The sequence below is a fragment of the Lissotriton helveticus genome, chromosome 3_1 (assembly GCF_964261635.1).
Source record: "Lissotriton helveticus chromosome 3_1, aLisHel1.1, whole genome shotgun sequence".
Taxonomy (NCBI): Eukaryota; Metazoa; Chordata; class Amphibia; order Caudata; family Salamandridae; genus Lissotriton; species Lissotriton helveticus.
Window position 1 is genome coordinate 1184661292 of NC_136061.1, and position 22682 is coordinate 1184683973.

At 43.5% G+C, this 22682-nt stretch overlaps 1 protein-coding gene across 1 annotated transcript in view; it reads left to right on the top strand.

The window, feature by feature from the left end:
* Positions 1 to 22682, top strand: part of LOC144824222 (uncharacterized) — a 652050-nt gene that overhangs the window by 483193 nt on the left and 146175 nt on the right. Inside the window, exon 25 of the mRNA XM_078683370.1 lies at positions 14050 to 14177. Within this exon, the coding sequence (XP_078539496.1) occupies positions 14050 to 14177 (128 nt within the window). The remainder of the gene's footprint in view (positions 1 to 14049; positions 14178 to 22682) is intronic.

Genomic DNA, 22682 nt, shown 5'->3' on the forward strand with positions numbered 1-22682 from the left:
AGCCCCCGAGATGTGGAGCCCTCTTTTAGCTATAGTTTTTAATCCTGCTATATGTACCGAGGCCCCCGATACATGGGGGGAATCAGTTATTATCCTGATACACAAAAAGGGCAGCAGGTCTGATGCAAAAAACTACCGACCTATCTCTCTTCTTGACTCCTCAGTTAAGATTATGAGTAGAGTTATGTTAGGGAGGTTAGAGGAATGGGCCGAGCAAGAGGGTATCCTTGCCGATAGTCAGTATGGATTTAGAAAGGGCCGGGGTACACTCAATCAGTGTTTAAACCTAGATTTATTGATCGGGAAATACACTGAAGCTAAATCAGGCTCACTATACCTCTGTTTTGCAGACCTTAGTAGTGCTTTTGACATGGTTGACCACTCAATCTTATGGCCAACCTTGCTTCAGTTAGGAGCACCAGAGGGCATAATCTATTTCCTGGCTAGGCTGTATGGGAGATTAAAAACCTGTGTGCGTTTTGGCACTAAAGGAGAGTGCACCCCAAAATTTCATGTAAAAAGAGGGATCAGACAGGGCTGTGTACTGGCCCCCCTCCTTTTTATTTTATTTATTAACGGAATCGAGGAGATTTTAAAAACTGTTAAAGCAGATGCCCCACAGGTCAAAGGTTCCCCTGTGCCGGTGTTATTATACGCCGATGACGCTGTTCTGCTCTCTAGAACACCGATAGGATTACAGCGCCTGATTGATAGATTCTCTACCTTTATTAAGGATAGGAAATTGATTATTAACAAGGGGAAAACGTATACTATGACATGTGGGGCCAAAAGCAAACTCTTACATTCCTTTTTTATTGATAAAGAAAAGGTGCACCACGTAGATACTTTTTGTTACCTTGGTATTACCTTGTCTAAAGATGGAAAGTGGTTTAACGAGTTTAAAAATATCCGTATTAAAATGGCAAAAAACGCCCACGGTGTTTTTAGATTTGCAGCGAGGGTTGGGGACCGACATACCAGGGACATGCTCAAGATTTATCAAGCTAGGTGTGTTAGTATTGCACTCTACGGGGCAGGTGTTTGGGGACACAATTGTGCCCACACTTTGCAGCTGGAGGAAAATACCTTTCTAAAAAGCTCCTATCTCTACCATCTTCTGCTTCTACTGAGCTAATCCACCGAGAACTGGACATTAATTTTCTGACTGATCAATTATCCCTTTGGCCACTTATGATCTGGCGTTCAATTTGGCTTCAGGAAGAAAAATCTTTTACCAGATCGATCATTGAGGATTGTCTCTCGTTGGACACATTTTTAAATATATCCTGGGTAAAATATGTCGGTAGATGTTTTTCCGAGATATTTAAATTAAATGTCTTGGTTGACCCAAGCGCTGCATTGTCAATACCTAAACAAGAGCTGAAAATTTATTTTCTGGTCTTTGCAGCAAGGAAACGGGCTGTTGCCAGCGGACTTTTATCTACTGTTATGTTTTACAATAATTATACCACTGTTGAAGGTTTTCCCATCTATTTAGTTTGGGTGACTAGGCCAACCCATAAGTTTGTGCTGACCAGACTAAGGCTTGGTATAGCTCATCACTTAGTGGCACTGCCAACCCTTAAGAAACATCCGCAGGGGCCATGTATGTGTGATGGCGTATCCAAACAGAGCACTCTGCACTTTCTTTTGACCTGTAAACTGTACAAGAATTTTCGTATTGCCTACTTAAAACCTATTTTTACTAAATATGGTGTATGTACAGTTAATCAGGCCATGAGTTTAATTTTTAACTTGCAATATGTCGATATCTGTTTTTTTACTGCTATGTTTTTAACTCAATCAATGAAGGTCAGGAAAAGTATGTGTTTTTAAAATTTGTATGCTTGTAAAATCTTGGCTGTTTCCCTGTCTGGATCTTGCCGTATTTTGCTATTTAATGTATGCATTTTTTGTGCTTTTATGGTCATTTTATATGTACCGAATAAAGCTTCATTAATTGAATTGACTCTGCCCATCATTTCAGTCGAAACACAACCTTGTGTGTACGTCTGAATTTTGTGTCCACTAACAAGGGATTGCTATGAAGAACTGTCATGAATGTCCTTACCCTGTGAGAAAGCTGCTGAAGTCAACTTCATAAGCCCTTTTTTTGAGGGCTGCTGAGTCACAGCTATGCTGGGAGACAGTACAAAAGACCAGGAACCTGATCCTTGGATCCAGAGACTGAAATTTTTCTGGTATCCTCTGTCACCACCTCCACTGCCTTGAAAAGAAGTTGTAAAAAAATGCTTTGAAGCCCACTTGTATTCTAATCGTATTCATTAAGCAAATATAAGAAGAATGTGCTACTCTATGCAAAGCGTCAAAGATTGTTCTTCATTCTAGTTGATCATCTAATGTTTCCCCCATTGCATGAACTTTTTATAGGAATTTCTGCAATACAACAAAAAAAAGAAACACACCTGACTTAAACGGAAAACTTGAAAGGACTACAGGTGCACAGCATTCTCATGTGTGTAGCCTGGTGTCTTGGATCTGTAATTGGGATTCTGCAGCCATTATTTTACACTGTACCCGACTCTGATGCCAGCAGAGTATATTTACCACTGGTGTGAGATCCAGCATGCATGTACAGGGATGTGCAATTTTGATTACTTTAGCTAAGAATCGATTAGGCCGTATGGCTAGTTGACTGGGCCTGGGGATGTTATGAAAAGTCAGATTTGAATTCTCCTCTGTGGGTGGATTAGTCTTCCGAATGCTACTCCACTACTCCACAACTAAGATACAATCTAAATGTAAGCTTTCAAAATCTATAGGTAAGTGTGCAGAAGCTTCATGTTGCTCTATCCATTATGAATCAGACTCTTGTTTATTATTTTATACAACTTGAATAGTTTCCCGGTGCCCCGATGAAGCACCTTGGAATGTTCCTGTTTCTCGAAGGCAGAGGGGCTTGCTGATGCAAGTAACCCCAAAGCAAAAGCAAAAGGGATGATGGAAGGAGTGTTGAACAATGAAAGTACTCACCCACAGTCAACTGATCTGGGTTTAATCCATCATCATTCTTTAGCTCACTCCGCCACCCCAGTTCAGACATGGCCATTAACAAATCAGTCTGACCCTGTGCCTCATGGGAACAGTCCAGCCCGAACTGCCAATCCATGTCACCCCTGGACTGAAAACAAGCATCCTGGGATCGGTTTCTGGCTAATCAGCCGTCATCAGCCAGGCTAGCTTGAATCCAGTGGCAAAGTGAGCAAGGGACCTGATGAGAGCAGAAAGCCAGAAACCGGTCCTAGGATGCTTGTTTCCAGTCCAGGGAGGACCTGGCTTGGCATTTCGGGCTGGAATGTTCCCGTGGGGCACAGGGTCAAGACTTATTTGCATATGGCTGGGTTCAAACTGGATAAGCATGGTGAGCAAAAAAACGATGGATTTAGGCCCAGATCTCTCTACTGGGGTGAATGTATGACATTTGTTTGTATTCTCTCAATCAACCGTTGTTTTTGCATTTGTCACCCTGAGTGGGACGGGTATGCTCAGACGCGAGTCCTGTGCTCTCCATGCCACTGGAATCAAGCTATCCTGGCTGATGAGGGCTGAAAGCCCGAAACCGGTCCTAGGATGCATGTTTCCAGTCCAGGGAGGACCTGGCTTGGCATTTCGGGCTGGACTGTTCCCATGGGCACAGGGTCAAGACTGATTTGCATATGGCTGGTTTCAAACTGGAATGGCATGGTGAGCAAAAAAACGATGGATTGAGGCCCAGATCTCTGTACTGGGGTGAATGTATGACATCATTCTGCATTCTGTCCATCAACTGTTGTTTTTGCATTTGTCACTCCGAGTGGGACGGGTATACTCGGACGTGAGTCCTGTGCTCTCCATGCCACTGGAATCAAGCTGTCCTGGCTGATGAGGGCTGAAAGACCTAAACCGGTCCTAGGATGCTTGTTTCCAGTCCAGGGAGGACCTGGCTAGGCATTTTGGGTTGGACTGTTCCCATGGGGCACAGGGTCAAAACTGATTTTCATATGGCTGCGTTCAAACTGGAATGGCATGGTGAGCACAAAAACGACGGATTTAGGCCCAGATCTCTGTACTGAGGTGAATGTATGACATTGTTCTGCATTCTGTGCGTCAACTGTTGATTTTGCATTTGACACCCTTAGTGGGACGGGTATGCTCAGACGTGAGTCCCGTGCTCTCCATGCCACTGGAATCAAGCTATCCTGCTGATGAGGGCTGAAATATAGAAACCGGTCCTAGGAAGCTTGTTTCCAGTCCAGGGAGGACCTGGCTTGGCATTTTGGGCTGGACTGTTACCATGGAGCACAGGGTCAAGACTGATTTGCAAATGGCTGGGTTCAAACTGAAATGGCATGGGGAGCAAAAAAACGATGGATTTAGGCCCAGATCTCTGTACTGGGGTGAATGTATGACATTGTTCTGCAGTCTGCCCATCAACTGTTGTTGATGCAAGTAATCCCAGCAGCCTGATATACCTCTGTAAAAATAATTAATGCCCAGAGATGTTCATATTTGATTTGTGTTTTTGGATCATTTGACAAGTGATTTAGCTTGAGTAGACATTAATGAACGGGGCCGACTTCTTCTGGACGATATTTAAAAAAAATGGTAGATCTGTTGCAGTGATGATGCAATATTTCAGGAACCATACTTCGTTTTGGTGTCAAAACATAGGTTTTCAGGGTCTATAACAGAGGTGGAAGAGTTATATATAGAAATGAAACAAATATTAACGTTTTTTTAAATCCTTTTATGTATACAGCAACCATAGTTTATGATTTGAATATGGAAAAAAATATATATGTTTATCACTCCTGTTTTAGACACATTTTCATAGGTCACTTTATTTCTTTCAACAATCACTCGTGGTGCATTGGCAGAATGTTGAACATTTGAGAAGCGCATATTGACGGGGACATCTTCTTTTAGCACAATTTATTTGCTAGTACATGTATATGTAAGCTCGGTGGCTAGAGGGTTTAGAAATGTCGTAAGTTTTAGCACCCCATCAATATCTTCCTAACCAAATTTACCTGGATCTTTCTCAACATATGCATGATTCAAAACATTTACACATCTCCTGATCATGTAGAATGCTTTTTAAATGTGTCCATGCACAGAATATGAGGTCCGTGGAAGATCACTTAGCGGAACTGATCTCTTGAACTCACTCTAAGGAAGTTCATCAAATGTGTGGCAGTCAGAGCTCATTTTCCACACATGCACAAGGAATTTTTCTACGTCTTGTGTAACATTCTGCTTCTGTCTCAGGAAATCCTTTTACAAACTTCACAGGTTCAGCAGTTAAATATCCCAGCTTTATTCCAATGTTACTCATAGTTTCATCACCCTAAGAATATGTGCCTTGATAAGAACACTAGTAAACAAAGAGTGGTTCTGTTGGTTACATTGTTAGCGCACTTTGTGTCACATATGTATCCCAATTTTAATTTTAACATCAGTATCTCAACCGGCTAGACAACAAAAAACGTGTGCAATATATACAACGTGGTCAAAACCTATGTACAATGCGTTTTGCCCCGAGTGTAGTGTTGGTGCATAGTTAATTAATACACATTATAAGAAGATGTGTTCTGAACTGAATATGCATTGTCTAAATATGCAACAAAGCCAAAGTCTCACAGGGAGTGTAGATTACGAGGAAAATGAGCTGGGAAGAGAGAACATATTCCAAGTTTATTTTTAAAGCTAAAGAGGCCACTGAAATCACGAGTTTTCTCTACACTGCAAAAACACAAGTTAATTCAGCACAAGCATTTCATGTGCCATGTGCGTTTTTCACTTGCACCAGAATCTGTGTGTCAATTTTAAATGCAGTCTGCCTGAAACACAAAAATAAAGCAATGCCTGACGCCAGATGAAATCTTAGCTACATCACAAGTCCTGATAGCTGAATTTGTCAATGGTTCACATTTGTAAACATTCTAAATACTCATGCACACAAAAACACAAGACTTTCCGATCTAATATCTGTAAGAAGATTTGCAGATGTTCTTTGCCCCGATCATGGATTTTATCATGTTTACATTTTCTAAAACGTACCTTTGGTTATATGCAATGGATCTATATTAATATCAATGTCAAGTTCACGATAAGTTGAGAGATTGGGAGAAGGGAGGGAGGGAAACAGGAGTGCGTTGTTGGGGCGGGGGTTAAAAGTCAATCAAATGTGGAGGGGTGGCAGAAGTTAGGGATGAGCTGGAGAGACAGAGGGAAGCAACACGGAATGTGAAATGGGGGAGCAGGAATTTGAGGGAGGGAGCAGCCATGGGGGAGAGAGTAGAAAAACAGATGCAATCCCGTGGAGTGCTGAAAAAAAAGAAAAGAAAAACGTTTTCTCTGAATGCGAGTTGTGGAAGGCTACAAGTCATCCATTCTAGAGGATTGTAAAGAGTCTATGCTCCAGGAGAGAGACAAACACAAGATGAGGAAGGCAAGCCATTGAATAAGAATTAAGCGAACAAGAGTGATAATAAAGCAAACAAATGATGAGCAATATGTGGGTTGGAAGCCCACTGTAAGTTCACAATAGGTCTTTCGTAACCAGACATCTCGCACCATCTGGTAGGCAAGACATAAATAGTCAAAATATTACATTGCCTGAATATGACATAGTCTCAGTATTTTCAAATGTATTAATTAGTTAAGTTAGCAAGAGTCAATAATATAGCATTTTAGTCTGCTGCCAAAGGCTATACCTGTTTAGAAAACCCTGAATTACATTTTACAGGCCTGAGCATCGGGGTGGGGGCTACAACAAGGAAAAAGGCCTTTAGCAGCGAGAATAGCCTAAGGAAAATGGGCTATAATGCTATCTCATGAGAGCAGAATGTTTTACACTGAAAAGAAAGGAAAGCAAAGACAAACATTGGTATGTGAGAGCAGAAGGCCTATACCAGCCATTTTCAACCCTGACCTACTCCCTAGTCTTTAGAGGTGCTCTCAACATTGTGGTATTCTAATTATGTAGAAACCATACCCTGCTTAATTGATCCAGAACCTGGTCGTTAGAGAAGTTGGGTTAGATATTAAAATTATCAACCCCTCAGATTTTACAACTCAGATAAGGTGTGTGAGTAGCCAAGGCAGACATTAAAAACATGCCAAAGATTGTAATGGTAGTGTGGCTTGCTGGAACTTAGCTGGAGAGGTGCAACACTGATGTTAGACATTTTCTTACTTTGCAGGAAATATTGCACACATAGAAGGTGGCTTAGAGTAGAGCCAGTCGTTGCAGAAAAAGCAACACATTTGGGGTAGGGTACATTTTGAAGCAGGCTAACAATGCTTCTGACAACATCCAGTGATTTCATCACTGAATGAGTAGAATTAAGCCATGACTTGGTTAGGATGCCAGGTCCAAGGATGATATAATTTGCTGTGATATCTACTTATCCTCGGTGAACTTCAATGCTGTATTAGGAAGCCAGGTTTTTAATATTACTAACTTGGTGGACATATTTTCTCATGTCCAATTAGTTATATTGGGCGATTCCTTTGCTATTCATTTGATGTGTCTACAGAGAACCTCTGTTGTGGTATGTAGCCCCCAAGGCATTACAATGAACACAAAAGCCATGCCTAAGGTAGCTCCAGACAGAATAATTATTTGCCAGGCCTTTCAGGCAGTTGAATGGAAGAGAGGTTGAGGATACACCCGCCCAGCCAACCCACATAATATTACATGGAATTAATCACATAATTTAACTATACAGTATATTAATTAAAAAAATACGGTAAAGAATTTTTTGGTAGTGGTAGTCAAGGATTGAAAGTGATCACTTACCTCTGGCAACTTATTTATGGTTTGATAAAGGGCAATTGCGGCTGAGGTCTGTTCTGTGAGAGAAGGAGATACTGAATATTCAGAAAAGAATAGCATGGCACCCCATTCTATAAATAATTGCCTTAAAGTTAGAGTCTCAAATTTAGTTTGTTTTAAAATAGACTGGAGAGGTAACAGACCTAAATTGTTATTTAAAAAATGGTTCAAAATATGTTTGGAGGTTATTAATATTCTGGTGCAATAAATTCGGGAAAAGAAAATCCAAGGGAGAGCAAGTAGAGGACTTGATATTGAGTGTAGAAATTCAGGTTATAATGCCTAATAAAATAGTCCACAAAAGCTTTTAGCAAAGGGCATTAGAGCAGTCTCTAAATCCCTGTGAATATGGCCAAACTATCTTTTCTTAGCATTTAGAATGCACATAGGTGATAGATTTAGCCGGACACGTGTATTTAGTAGGTAAACAAGCACTAATTTAGGAGGCAGTGAGCCAGAGACACAATAAAAACTTATTTTGGAAGAATTAGGCTCAGTCTTTCTGTAAGGCTTTCAAAATGCTGCTTTAATTAAGAACATATTGTGCTAACAAAAACACAACCTTTCGGTTTGCCATACAAAATAATGATGCCCTCACAAAAAAGTACACTAAATAACTCTCCTCTCTGCTTCCCAAAACAATTACCACCCCCTAAACCTATCTCCATTTTCACATAAACATTTCCCATTCATAAATTCTAATTTTCTGATATTGTGTCAAAGACCATAGACCCTCATGCTTATGCTTCTGGCATATCAGGCCTGCCTGCTCCCAGACCAAGACTGCCTTCCAGTTCCTTTCTCCTTCATTCTCTCCCTATGTGTTCCACACTGCTCTTCCTCCTGTTACCCCCAAACTCTCCCCTAGAGCTCTCACACTACCAACCAGACAAATCCCACCGCTTGGGGTTCTTTTAAGCTACCCTTCCCTTTACAAGTCTATCTCTTCCACCAATCCAATAACACCTCTGTCACCACCTCTAAATATAATCGGTTTCCCAATAAGTAGAGGTACACCTCATCGTGCCTGAACCACACCGGGGAGTGATATACGATGTATGGGTGCCTTATCACATCCGTGCAATGTGCTGTGCAAAGACACAAAACCTCCCTGTTTACCTCTTTTCTTGTTCTGTTTATTGCAACTGGTTTACTTGCCCTCTCCAAACTTTCCTGGACAACAACTGTGTCCAAAATATAGCCGACTTACCCCATCTGTCACCTATCTCCCTCAAATAACTCTTCATAACTTTTATAATTTCCAAACCAATTTCCTGCACCAAATGATTCTCTACCAGGCGGATCAAAACAGTGTCTGGCCGAAGGCATTTATCACTTAGTTGCAATAACGTCAGCATCAACTGCCCCCAGCGCGTGCCCTTGGCCATACCACCTCATTAAAATCCAACCCAACTGTTACGCCTAGCTTAGCCTCTCCAATTGTACAATTGCTCACTTCACAATGGCGTGGGCACAAATCCAGACCTCCTATTTCTGCATGCTGCTATCATACCTGGTGAGGAAATCAATCTAGTCAATATTCATTGTGTTCCCAGCCTTCTTGGCTGTACGTTAACTCCACACATGATCACTCCTCCATTGTCCCAACCTTTCTAACTCCAGCTCTTTCGGGCCTATAACTCTTCTGTGGCAGTGCTTATCCTGAAAGAGTGTGTCCTAAGCTATTTCCTTTCCCACCACCTGAGTAAAGGCATATTCTTGACACCACCATCTTCCTGCCTCTCAGTTACCTTCCTGCTGTCTGCATGTAAAAAACATGTGTAAATAACACCTTCTATCTTTATCTCAGCCATAGTCTCATTGACCTCACTGAGCATATAACCTTCTCCCCTGAAGCCTTCAGCTTCACAACGAAGCCTACTGCCTGTTTATACATTTTGCTCTTTCTCACTCTGCAATTCTCCTTTTTCCATCAGCGTCCTTATTAACATTGCCCTGAATAATCAGAAACCAGGGGCTGATGCATACACAACTCTTGCCTGCGTCACAGTGCTCTACAGAATAGCCACTGATATCGGCCTCCACAAGTTGCTCCTCTTCCACCTTTTTTCTATTCCATCCTTTCAAATATCCTCCATACCAGTTTCCCTTTTACCTGCTCATATCTCCAATAACATTTCCATGGAAGGGAAACTCACCAATTTTCTAGTTATCGTCACCGAGGACATGCCCTTGTCATTCTCACTCACCACAAACTTCACCATGTCATCTTTTCTCTGCCTTAAACCCCTCTCCAATGTTGTCTCTTTTCCAGCCCCCCAACTACAAAACTCCTTCCATGCTTGTTGATGTGATTTGTTTGTCAAAGCTGCCAGTGACTTCTCCATCAGTTGTCAAGCCCCTACTCTCTCATGTCCCCCGTCTCTGGTGCTATTGCCATTGCTTTCTTGTCGGCTTCCAAAACCAAACCACTGAATCTCACCCACTGCGAACAAGACAGTGCCACACCCACCAGGTAGTCTAGTCTGGGAATATGCCAGGTCTTAAAGGAAATATTCCTTCGCAAATACCACAAGACATGTTCTCTCAGCAAACAAAGCATATGCTGAATATGTGTGGACTGTTTGTTGACCATATGGACTACCGACTGGTTGTCCACCATGAATATCACCTTTCTATCCCACAACTCCTCTCATTCAGCGCAAATGGAAGAAATTCCCAAAATGTGATGCTGTATTTCCATTGTTCCAAAGATCCAGACATGCTACATCGTGCTACCTTTATGCGATAATCCAAATCCCTCAGCGTTTTAAAATATTTCCACTGTCCAGGTCACTAGGTCCTCATGCTGCCACACTGTCACTCCATTGTTCTTCACCAAAACTGTACGCCAAACCTATAGGTTTCTCTTTATTCTGATAGTCATTAATTTCCTGAGGTGGGGTTCAGTCGTTCACCTCATCAAAAACGGCAGCTGCCTGAACATGCTCTCCATGGGGCCACCACTCTGCAGGTAAATTTAAAATGCCCAAGCAATTGCTGAGGAAACCTCAGCTCACATTTTTTCATGTCATTGGCCCATGCCAATAGTGCTCATAGTTGCATATTATCCACCAGCAAATGTGACAACTCCTAGTCTAGCTCTATCGCCATAAATATCCTACCTTGGTCTTTTTGTCTGCAGAGGACTCCTACAATGACATACATGTCACTTCCTCAAAAATTGTCATCAGTCTTGCACATTCAGAAATACACTGAGGTAGTGCAGCAGGTGCTCAGACCTCACCAAATATGTTCCTGTCCATTTTACAAACGTGCTAAACTTCCAGAAAGCTGCACATGCAACCACACTGCCCATGAGCATGGCTTTGTCTACGTATATGTGCCCTTCAAATTGTTTTTATAGCAACTGAAAGTCCTGTGGGCATGGCAGCAGGAGTCTGAAAGCAGACTTTATAGCTACTTTCCCTATCTTTGCTCCATTCCCGCACTAGCATACTATTTTTCCTGCCTCATCTTGGCTGATGTAGTAAACAGACCACTTGTCTTGGTCTCGATAGTCATTTAATGAGGACCCTTCTAGCCACAAAAGTTGATACATCATCTGGAATCTACCCTAAGTTTTCTTTGGCTCAATGGCAATCAGTGACTTCACCAAGTCATCTGTTGGTGGGTCACAGACAGATGGAGGTATCATCCTTCATCCTGATAACTCCTGGTTCGATTTGCCACATATAATCTGTTTTTTCACCTTGTACAATTTCACATTTTCTGCCCATCTCTCACTCCTTTGGCCTGCATACTACATTCAAAGTATAGCTGTAAATTCTGCCAGTAGCCTACGCCTCCTTATATGCAACTACTTTCCTATATTGTTCATGTCAATTGGTGTAACTACCCTTTCCTTCTATCCCTTTCCCAACTCCCCTGCCACCTTGTTTTGCCCCTTGGCCACTGTTACAGTGTAGGTGTGGGTGCTTACCATACTCCTCAGCAGTTGTGCCAAAATGTGCAAGGATATCAATAACACGCTCCTTTGCTGAAGTTCCAGTAGCTTTCTACAAGGCCTGCCACCCTCACTTGCACCCCCCTTTCCAGGATGGGATGCCCTGGAAAGTGATGTATCAGAACAATTAGCCTTCTAGCGATGTGCAGCGTAGGCAGTGGCCGTGCTGGTGTCAAGAATTGCAGCCGTAGTTCATTGTCTAACTGACTCCATGTCTTGGCAGGGCTCCAGTTCCGCAGTGAGTGATATTCCTCGTCGTACCTTATCTGAGCTGAGCTACAGAAACTGATATCGGCTGTACACATCTAGTCTGTGTATCTGAATAAACCTATGCTGACTAAAGGGGTTCTTTCACATATTATATTGGCATAGATTGTGATTGCTGCCTTCAGCGTATGTATGTTCGTTGGCACACTACGCTGGTTTGCCAGGTTCCTTTTCTCTGATTTGAACTCTTCTTTGCCCCTTGTTTCTCTGTGTAAGTGTTTGAAAATATCATTGTACTCATTGGCCCATATAGTTTCCTTTGTACTCAGAAGAAGGTTCCCCATTAGCATCCATTAATCTCATATACCATAACCTATCTACCTTCTCTTCCCCGTTCTTTTTGTCCTACTCCAGCTTCCCCTGTTCTGGTTTCTCGGTTGTATTAGCTTTGCTACTTCCTACCTAAAATTCTACCCTTGTCAACTCTTAGTCTCATTCGGCCTCTGTCCTTTGACTGCCACTGCGTCCTGTTCCTCCCCATCTCTTGACATTCCTCCTGTATCTGTCCGTCTTTCCACATTGTCTTCTTGTCTAGTAAGTACTTTTTCCAGGACTCAAAAAGTGCCTTCTCAAAAACGTGCGCTCCCTTCCGTCCCCCTCATACCTGTCACACTCTTTCTCTTGCTTTCACACCCAGCTGCGTCCTTTGCCGTCCACCCACATGCCTTATTCTCACTCTCCAGCCTTTCCACGTCCCATCTTTTACTCCATAGCAGAATTCCTGTCCATCTTCAAGCTCAGGTCCTTTTCACTCCTAGTCAAACCACACTATGTTTAGAGGAGCTTTAGCTGTATCCCCCTCATTTATCTAGACTTCTTTACCACATGCTATGTATTTATGCCCTATGGCCTGCATCCCACTCATCGAACCTCTACCCTCCTTTGCATGCCCTCCTCTCCATCTCTGCACCAAAGCTACAGCTGACCTCACTGTAGTCCCCTGGGTAGCCTGCCATGCACCACATCATAGCTCTTTCCTCGCATGCACTGCTGATCTTCCTCGGCCATCTCCGCGAGCTTCCATCCAGCCGCCCTGTGCTGGCCACCTTGATCCTGCTTGCCAGGGGCGTTCGCACCTGAACGTCTGCTGCACTGGAACGGATTCTGTGACTTCCACCGTGAACCATTCCCTTCTAAGCCATCAAGCCCCACAAGATAGTCTTCCCAGGTTCTTCTTTAAATCCCTGTGGAGCTTCACTGTCCAGGCCCCTTTGACCTCCCAACCTCTTGTCTCTTTGTTGTCTTGGGGCCTTCCCACATGCTCCTTCTTTTGCCTGTGTAGGCAGGCCGGCTTCTGTGAAACCTGTCCCTGTGCAATTCCAGTTGCCCTTCTAGCCACCCCTTATGCAAGCACTGACTGCATGTGGCCCTGCTCCCCTCTCTAGGCCCTTTGCCTCAGTGTCCACTCTAGGCCCTACCTGTCATCTGCTACTCTTCCTGGCACCACTGGGCTCCTTAAGGAACGGCCCCCTCTCTCTGGGAGAGGAGACGGCTGCCATCAACACCTGCGTCTAGTGTCCTCCTGCAGTGCTGGCCCTGGGCTGTCCTTTGGTCACTGTTGCTAACTTTGCCTGCTGCTTCCATTTCACTCCCCACTGGGTTCTGCTCTGGGGCCCACACCCTCCTTCACTCTCCAATGGTTCGATGTGCATGCATTTACGATATATACATTTACTAAAATTCAAATAAACTTGACTGCGCCAAATGAATGCTTGTGCTTTGTAAATAATATTTGTATTTTCTTTGTCAGATGTCTTCTATCCACTCTTGCTTCTGTGTACCGCTACTGATGCACATCAGTCTACATTCAAGGCCTTCCTCTGATCTGCTGTCTGTTAACATATTGAATTAAGAAATTGACTACTATTGTTTATAACTATGTACTTGCACTTGGTATACACATATTTGTTTTAGGAATCAAGGCTGCTATTGCAAATTAAGTATTTATTCTATTTTTGTGTCTGCGCTTCTGCAGGTGGAAGAACGATGTGGCAGTGGTGAGGCACGCCTGGCGTCTACTCGGAAGTGCATCTCACTGACGGACTATGATTGCAACTCCTTCTGTGGCCCATTTGGTGGAGAGCTCAGTCCTGATCTAGGAATGTAAGCAGAGCTTGAATAGCACTTTGTTTTTTTCTGCCCCCTCTTGTGACTTCATAGCCCCCTGTGACTGCACCCCACATGTATGACTCCAACTCCCTGTGTAGCTCCAAGTCCCTGTGCGGCTTAATCTCTAATCTTCCAGTGTGACTCCATCCTCCTGTTGGACTCCATCTCCAAATATATGTCTGCCTCTTGGAGGAATTTCATCTTGTAGGAGCCATCTCTCTCTGCGAGGGTGCATATATTCCTTTGGAACTCTTTCTCTCAGATTGACTCCATCTCCTTGTGTGAATTCCTCCCTTGTGTGGCTCCATCACTCTGTTTAACTCTACCTTAATGTGTCGATCCATATGCATGTGTGACTCTGCCTATGTGTGGGATGCTTCCGTCATCCATTGTGACTCCATGCTCAATGTAACTCCTTCCTTCATGTGACTTTATATCTCTTTGTGGCTGCTTATACTTTTTTTAATCTACTTCTGTGTGTAGCTCCATCTTCCTGTATGACGCTTCAAGTCCATGTGTAACCCTTCGCCAATGTCTTTCTGTACCTTCATGTGTGACTCCAACTCCCTGTGTGAATGTGTCACCCTGTGTGGCTGTATTACCTTGTGTGACTCTTACTCTATGTGTAATTACCCTGTGTAAGGCAAGGTTGTTGTAGGAAGGTGGAATATGACTGCATGGTTGCCCCCACTTTTTCCTGGTGTTTTTCTGTTTTTTTACTTAGTTTGGCTGGGATACTGCTATTCAGGACCCCAGCCTATCTGCTTTCTCTTCTAAAAGGATTCCATGTACATTAGGTACACTCCAGATTGGATCTTGGGTTACCCTTATAAGTCACTAGTATATGGTATCCTATATACCCAGGGCATAGGTACTCCAGAGGACACCCAGGAGCTGCAGCATGTATTATGCCACCCGTGAGAGACCATGCAAAATGACACAACAGGTCTGCTACAACAGCCTGTGTAAGGTGGTGTATGCACTCCTTACTAATATATAGGTTCCCTATATCTACCTAATCATTACACATATAAACCTATCAGTCACCCCTATGACAGGCCTTATCAATCCTGAAGGCAGGGTGCTGGGTTTGTGTGAGAGGGTGCCCATGTATGAGCAGAGCCCCTCTGCAGCCTTCGGAATCCATCCTCCGGGGTTAGTGATGCAGCTTAGACCATATACTCCTAAGTGCATTATAACCTCGCAGTAAATGCTAACTTTTAAACGGCTGCACAAAACCATGTCGTGTTTGGTGTCGAACACCTTGGAATCATACCTCTACACCAGTAACTGGTGTGGGAGGTATGATTCCTTTATGGTAGAACCACTAATGTGGGGCACCGGGCTACCCAGTACCAGCTTTTTCTCGACCGTGGCATCACAAAATGGATGCTGCAGCCACAGACACGACTGTGCCCTCCTGCTGCTGTACGAAACTCCGGCAGGGGAAGGCTTGACAATAGGTTTCCTGTCACAGGGAGGTGTGACCATCTCCCAGACAGGCTTTAGTGTATTGTGGCTGGGTGGGTGCACTCCAAGAGTGCTTTGATCTCTACACTGGGGGCACATTTGGTGTCCCTGTGCATAGTCCAGCTTAACCCGGTTGTAGAGGCTACCAGCCCCTGATCTGGCACGAAACTGGACAAAGGATATGGTTGTAGCCACCCCTCTATCCTGACCCTCCCATAGGTGTGTCCCCAGAGTTTGTCCCACTCCTTCCTTGGGTATAAAGTAGGAACCTCTGACTACAGGACTTTGGGTTTACCTGGACGAAACTCTGCTACAGAATCCCAGAACTTCAACTATCTACACTTCGTTGGATGACCGAAAAATCTCTCTTGGAGTAAAGGAGTTACTCACCTGCAAGGCAGGCACCAAATACGCATCTGTTCTGTTTGCAACTATGCAGCTCCTGAAGGACTCTGAAGACTTTGCTGCACAGGAGGTGGGTTTCCAAACTTCCCGAGGCCGATCCGTGCTCTCAGCAAACCTGAGATCCAAAGCCCACATGGGGAACGTGCAACCTGAGCCCCAGGACACTGTGACCATATGCAGCAGCATATGCTTCTTCGCAATCCCTGAGGCTGTGCTTTGGGCTACTTGTAGTCCAGACCCCGAGCAGTGATTCCACTGAGTATTACTGGCCTACACTCCACGTGTGACCCGTGGGCTGGTATTTAGAGATTCCACTCAAGATCCCTCGGCGATCCCTTGTCCGTTGACTTGTGGGTCCCTGAGAAGGGTACGGAAACTTTGAAAGGGCTTACCTGGTTGCTCCAGATGTGCCCTGACTCTCCATTGCTTGGGGAGTCCCCTGTACCTTGCTGGTCCATCCCGAAATCTTTTTACTCTCACTGCGTGGGTTGCTGTTGCCAAGGCTTGTTGGTATCCGATCCAGACATCGACCCCCAGCACTCAACATCCTTTGTGGGACAGCTTGCATGCAGACCATGGTCATCAACAACATCTCCTGGTCCCCGTAGCAGCGGAGCCAAGCTTTACCTCAGCGCACCTGAAACACCCAACATCGGTGGGCAGTGGCCTATTGTGCCCCTGGTCACCCTGAAGTGACCGAGACTCTGTCCCCTCTGCTTTCAGGTTCTTCACATCGTCGATCCAGGCTTGGATCACACCAGACACTTTTCCTTTCCCCAGCAGCAGCACTTTGCATCAACTCACCTTTGAAAACAGCAACGATTCACAACACCATTTGGCACCTATGCACCCAACTTCCCTGGGTGAGGTAACACGAGTACTCCAGTGCTCAGGTGGGTGCTAGCCGTGGAACCTTCTAAGTCTAAAAGGGTTTGCTCCAAGTCCTCTCCGAAGTGTCCTTAATCTGTGAAATTCCAACCGTGACTTTCCCATGGGATTGTAAGGAGCTTGCGGCTGTGTTCTCACACTGTACGCGTCCACCGTGGGTCCCCTGTGTCACTACCTTGGGTCGTTCCTTGGGGTAACAGCGATTCTACATGCTCTAGGCACTGTGTCTAGTCAAGTCGTGGTTCTTATACCACTTTCTTAATATAGGGTTTGGTCTCCCCCTGGGGCTCGTTGTATATTGTACTATTTACTTAAGTTCTATCGTGTTTGATATTGTGTATCTTGTTCTCTAATCTCATAAAGAGGTTAGTAGAGAGTGTTTAGTAATAAATACATATATTTTAAATATACCTTGTGTGGTTCTCCTTTCATTTGGTAATTCAAGAGGTTATAATCTGGTAAACCAAGCTGCTTTACACTCCTTCAAGACTTAGCCTGAAGGCTGCTCTCCATAGCTACCACTAGGATAGCTTTCAATAAAGGTTGTCTTAAACCTATCCTCAATAAGTGTTGTTTTGACTGGTGCAAGGTGCCCACTATAATTAGTGGACAGCATATACCAGGCCAACTTCTCACAGTTATCACAGTGGCAACAGACTCCTCTTAAAGATATAAAACTCATGTTCTCTCGTAATGATCATTCAAGCCACTAAATCCACCACAGAAAATGAACTTCAACTAACCCTCTTTTATTCTCTGGATAAATGAGCCTTAACTCAGTGGCAATCTGCAGACCAAGTCAAGGTACAATTGCAGGTGCAACAAATTATGACTGTGCAGCCAGAGCAATGTGAAAATATGACATTTTACTGAAATCTAATAAATATGTTGAATGCATTTACTGCATGAACAGAAATCACACTGGTAGAAACATACAAAACAGAATTCAGTACATGATATTAGGTGGAATAGTCTGCATGAAAAACAGATGTTTCTGTTTTCATGAGCACTGTTAGAACTTATTTCTGCCCTGTCCGGCTCTCCAGGCACTGCATCAAATGATATATGGAGGAAGGTGGCTGAATCGCATTCCATCGTAATCATCCCTGATTGTCTAGATTGTGCTTGTGTGATGGCATACTTCAAATATGCCCCTCCACGCAGGCATAATCCATATTGTTTAGCAAGTAAGCTGCACATGTCTATAGCAGGGAGCTGATCTGCTAAAATTGGATTGTTAGAATGCTAATCATGGTATCCCAGTGCCCAATGAGAATCCACCCAGAGTGGCAGGATCTTAATCCCAATCCCTGCCACAGCTTCTGATACATCTGCCCTATCAGAAGCTGTGACAGGGCTTGAGGTGGGTCTTTGTCTCATAAATCTTGCCCCTGCTGCCTTGTGTAGCTTCTTAATTGTAGATCAGGAATCCTGTCTCACTGCTGAATGGAAGAGTTATCAGCAGAGAAAGCAAAGTATGTAAAATAATAAAAATCACTGTTGCTCTGTCTTTTTGTGTTTTAGAGAGTGAGTCAGACTGAGAATGTAGGTGTGTGAGTGAGAGTGAATATATATAAATATATAAATATATATATATATATATATATATATATATTCACTCCAACACCATCGAAAGTTACCGATGAAAAACGGGACACCCAGGGCTGCAATCATCAAGAAGTTTATTTGGCAGATGAAGAAAGTACAGCTGTACTTTCTTCATCTGTCAAATAAACTTCTTGATGATTGCAGCCCTGGGTGTCCCGTTTTTCATCGGTAACTTTCGATGGTGTTGGAGTGAATTGACACAGCCAGCTGGTGGCTGCAACGGGACCGCCCATGCCAGTCTACCCCTAACCAGCGGTGGTGGGGAGAATATATATATAATATATATATATATATATATATATATATATATTACCTACTGGCGGTCGCCAGTAGGTATATATAGTTAGGATTTTTTCTCTATGGGATTTTTGAAAATTCTATGTCTAATAACTTTGGCGTTTGTGGACGGAATTGGCTGAAATTTTCAGGAAAATGGCACATTTTGTTTCTGAGCAGCCCTTGAAAATTTGGGGGGGGGTTCGTCAAGGGGGGCCGAGAAAAAAGGGGGGTCCCAAAACGTGTTTTTAACATTGAGTTTTCCATAGGGCGGTTGGCCTCACTTTTAGCCCGAACGGCTGAATGGATTTGCACGAAACTTGGCAAAATTGTAGGGACTGGTAGCCCGATGTGCCTTTTGTAGGTCTCAATATATGTGCTCCAGTGGATTTTGAGAAATTAACGTTTAAAAAAAGATATATATCTGTAACAGCGGACCGGGCAGCGCTCCAGGACGCGTACTTTTCGCGCAACGGAGCTTTGTGAAGCGAAGCTGATTGGTTCTCCGGCGTCTGTCAACATTCCAAACAGTCCGTAGCGGCCGCCATCTTGTCTCTCGGTAGGATCGAGAGACAAGAGGAGGCGAAAGCGAAGGGGCAAATGACCATAAGGGGGAATAGTAGATCCTCGCTGACCCCCTAGGTTTGATGTGGAGGTTTTAAAAGGGCCCCGCGGGGCAAAAAAAAAATATAATAATAATAATCGAACGGCTGAATGGATTTGCACGAAACTTGGTAAAATATTAGGGACTGGTAGCCCGATGTGCCTTTGCTAGGTCTCAATATATGTGCTCCAGTGGATTTTGAGAAATTAACGTTCAAAAAAAGATATATATCTGTAACAGCGCTCCGCTTCGCGTAACGGAGGTTTGCGAAGCTGATTGGTCATTCTGTCACTGGGCTATAGTTGGGCTACATCTGGCTGATATTTGGGCTACATTTGTTTTTTTTCGTCTCTGGCGGCCATCTTTGGGCTACATTGGGCTACATTGGGCTTCATTGGGCTTCATTGGGCTACATTGGGCTACATTTGGGCTCCAACATATATATAGGCCAATGTAGCCCAATATATATTTTTCAAAGTTAATTTTCGTAAAAACCACTGGAGCATATATCTTGAGACATAGCAAAGGCACATCGGGCTACCAGTCCCTACAATTTTGCCAAGTTTCGTGGAAATCCATTCAGCCGTTCGAGCTAAAAGTGAGTCCAACCGCCCTATGGAAATGAAGGAAATGAATGGGTAATTTGTAATTAGCAAATAGCTCATCGCAAACTAGGAATGGTAAAGAATCGCTATTTATTCCTTAAAGTTCGCTATTTAGGAAATGCAAAAAACTTTGATGATACATATGGCGGTTCATCTCTAACAAGATAAGAAGCATAGGGATAGATTTATGATGACTGGCGCATCACCAGGGATGTGTTAGTCATTCTGTGCCGCTGTTCCGTCACCTGAGGTGACCGAGACTCTGTCCCCTCTGCTTTCAGGTTCTTCACATCGTCGATCCAGGCTTGGATCACACCAGACACTTTTCCTTTCCCCAGCAGCAGCACTTTGCATCAACTCACCTTTGAAAACAGCAACGATTCACAACACCATTTGGCACCTATGCACCCAACTTCCCTGGGTGAGGTAACACGAGTACTCCAGTGCTCAGGTGGGTGCTAGCCGTGGAACCTTCTAAGTCTAAAAGGGTTTGCTCCAAGTCCTCTCCGAAGTGTCCTTAATCTGTGAAATTCCAACCGTGACTTTCCCATGGGATTGTAAGGAGCTTGCGGCTGTGTTCTCACACTGTACGCGTCCACCGTGGGTCCCCTGTGTCACTACCTTGGGTCGTTCCTTGGGGTAACAGCGATTCTACATGCTCTAGGCACTGTGTCTAGTCAAGTCGTGGTTCTTATACCACTTTCTTAATATAGGGTTTGGTCTCCCCCTGGGGCTCGTTGTATATTGTACTATTTACTTAAGTTCTATCGTGTTTGATATTGTGTATCTTGTTCTCTAATCTCATAAAGAGGTTAGTAGAGAGTGTTTAGTAATAAATACATATATTTTAAATATACCTTGTGTGGTTCTCCTTTCATTTGGTAATTCAAGAGGTTATAATCTGGTAAACCAAGCTGCTTTACACTCCTTCAAGACTTAGCCTGAAGGCTGCTCTCCATAGCTACCACTAGGATAGCTTTCAATAAAGGTTGTCTTAAACCTATCCTCAATAAGTGTTGTTTTGACTGGTGCAAGGTGCCCACTATAATTAGTGGACAGCATATACCAGGCCAACTTCTCACAGTTATCACAGTGGCAACAGACTCCTCTTAAAGATATAAAACTCATGTTCTCTCGTAATGATCATTCAAGCCACTAAATCCACCACAGAAAATGAACTTCAACTAACCCTCTTTTATTCTCTGGATAAATGAGCCTTAACTCAGTGGCAATCTGCAGACCAAGTCAAGGTACAATTGCAGGTGCAACAAATTATGACTGTGCAGCCAGAGCAATGTGAAAATATGACATTTTACTGAAATCTAATAAATATGTTGAATGCATTTACTGCATGAACAGAAATCACACTGGTAGAAACATACAAAACAGAATTCAGTACATGATATTAGGTGGAATAGTCTGCATGAAAAACAGATGTTTCTGTTTTCATGAGCACTGTTAGAACTTATTTCTGCCCTGTCCGGCTCTCCAGGCACTGCATCAAATGATATATGGAGGAAGGTGGCTGAATCGCATTCCATCGTAATCATCCCTGATTGTCTAGATTGTGCTTGTGTGATGGCATACTTCAAATATGCCCCTCCACGCAGGCATAATCCATATTGTTTAGCAAGTAAGCTGCACATGTCTATAGCAGGGAGCTGATCTGCTAAAATTGGATTGTTAGAATGCTAATCATGGTATCCCAGTGCCCAATGAGAATCCACCCAGAGTGGCAGGATCTTAATCCCAATCCCTGCCACAGCTTCTGATACATCTGCCCTATCAGAAGCTGTGACAGGGCTTGAGGTGGGTCTTTGTCTCATAAATCTTGCCCCTGCTGCCTTGTGTAGCTTCTTAATTGTAGATCAGGAATCCTGTCTCACTGCTGAATGGAAGAGTTATCAGCAGAGAAAGCAAAGTATGTAAAATAATAAAAATCACTGTTGCTCTGTCTTTTTGTGTTTTAGAGAGTGAGTCAGACTGAGAATGTAGGTGTGTGAGTGAGAGTGAATATATATAAATATATAAATATATATATATATATATATATATTCACTCCAACACCATCGAAAGTTACCGATGAAAAACGGGACACCCAGGGCTGCAATCATCAAGAAGTTTATTTGGCAGATGAAGAAAGTACAGCTGTACTTTCTTCATCTGTCAAATAAACTTCTTGATGATTGCAGCCCTGGGTGTCCCGTTTTTCATCGGTAACTTTCGATGGTGTTGGAGTGAATTGACACAGCCAGCTGGTGGCTGCAACGGGACCGCCCATGCCAGTCTACCCCTAACCAGCGGTGGTGGGGAGAATATATATATAAATATATATATATATATATATATATATATATTACCTACTGGCGGTCGCCAGTAGGTATATATAGTTAGGATTTTTTCTCTATGGGATTTTTGAAAATTCTATGTCTAATAACTTTGGCGTTTGTGGACGGAATTGGCTGAAATTTTCAGGAAAATGGCACATTTTGTTTCTGAGCAGCCCTTGAAAATTTGGGGGGGGGGTTCGTCAAGGGGGGGCCGAGAAAAAAGGGGGGTCCCAAAACGTGTTTTTAACATTGAGTTTTCCATAGGGCGGTTGGCCTCACTTTTAGCCCGAACGGCTGAATGGATTTGCACGAA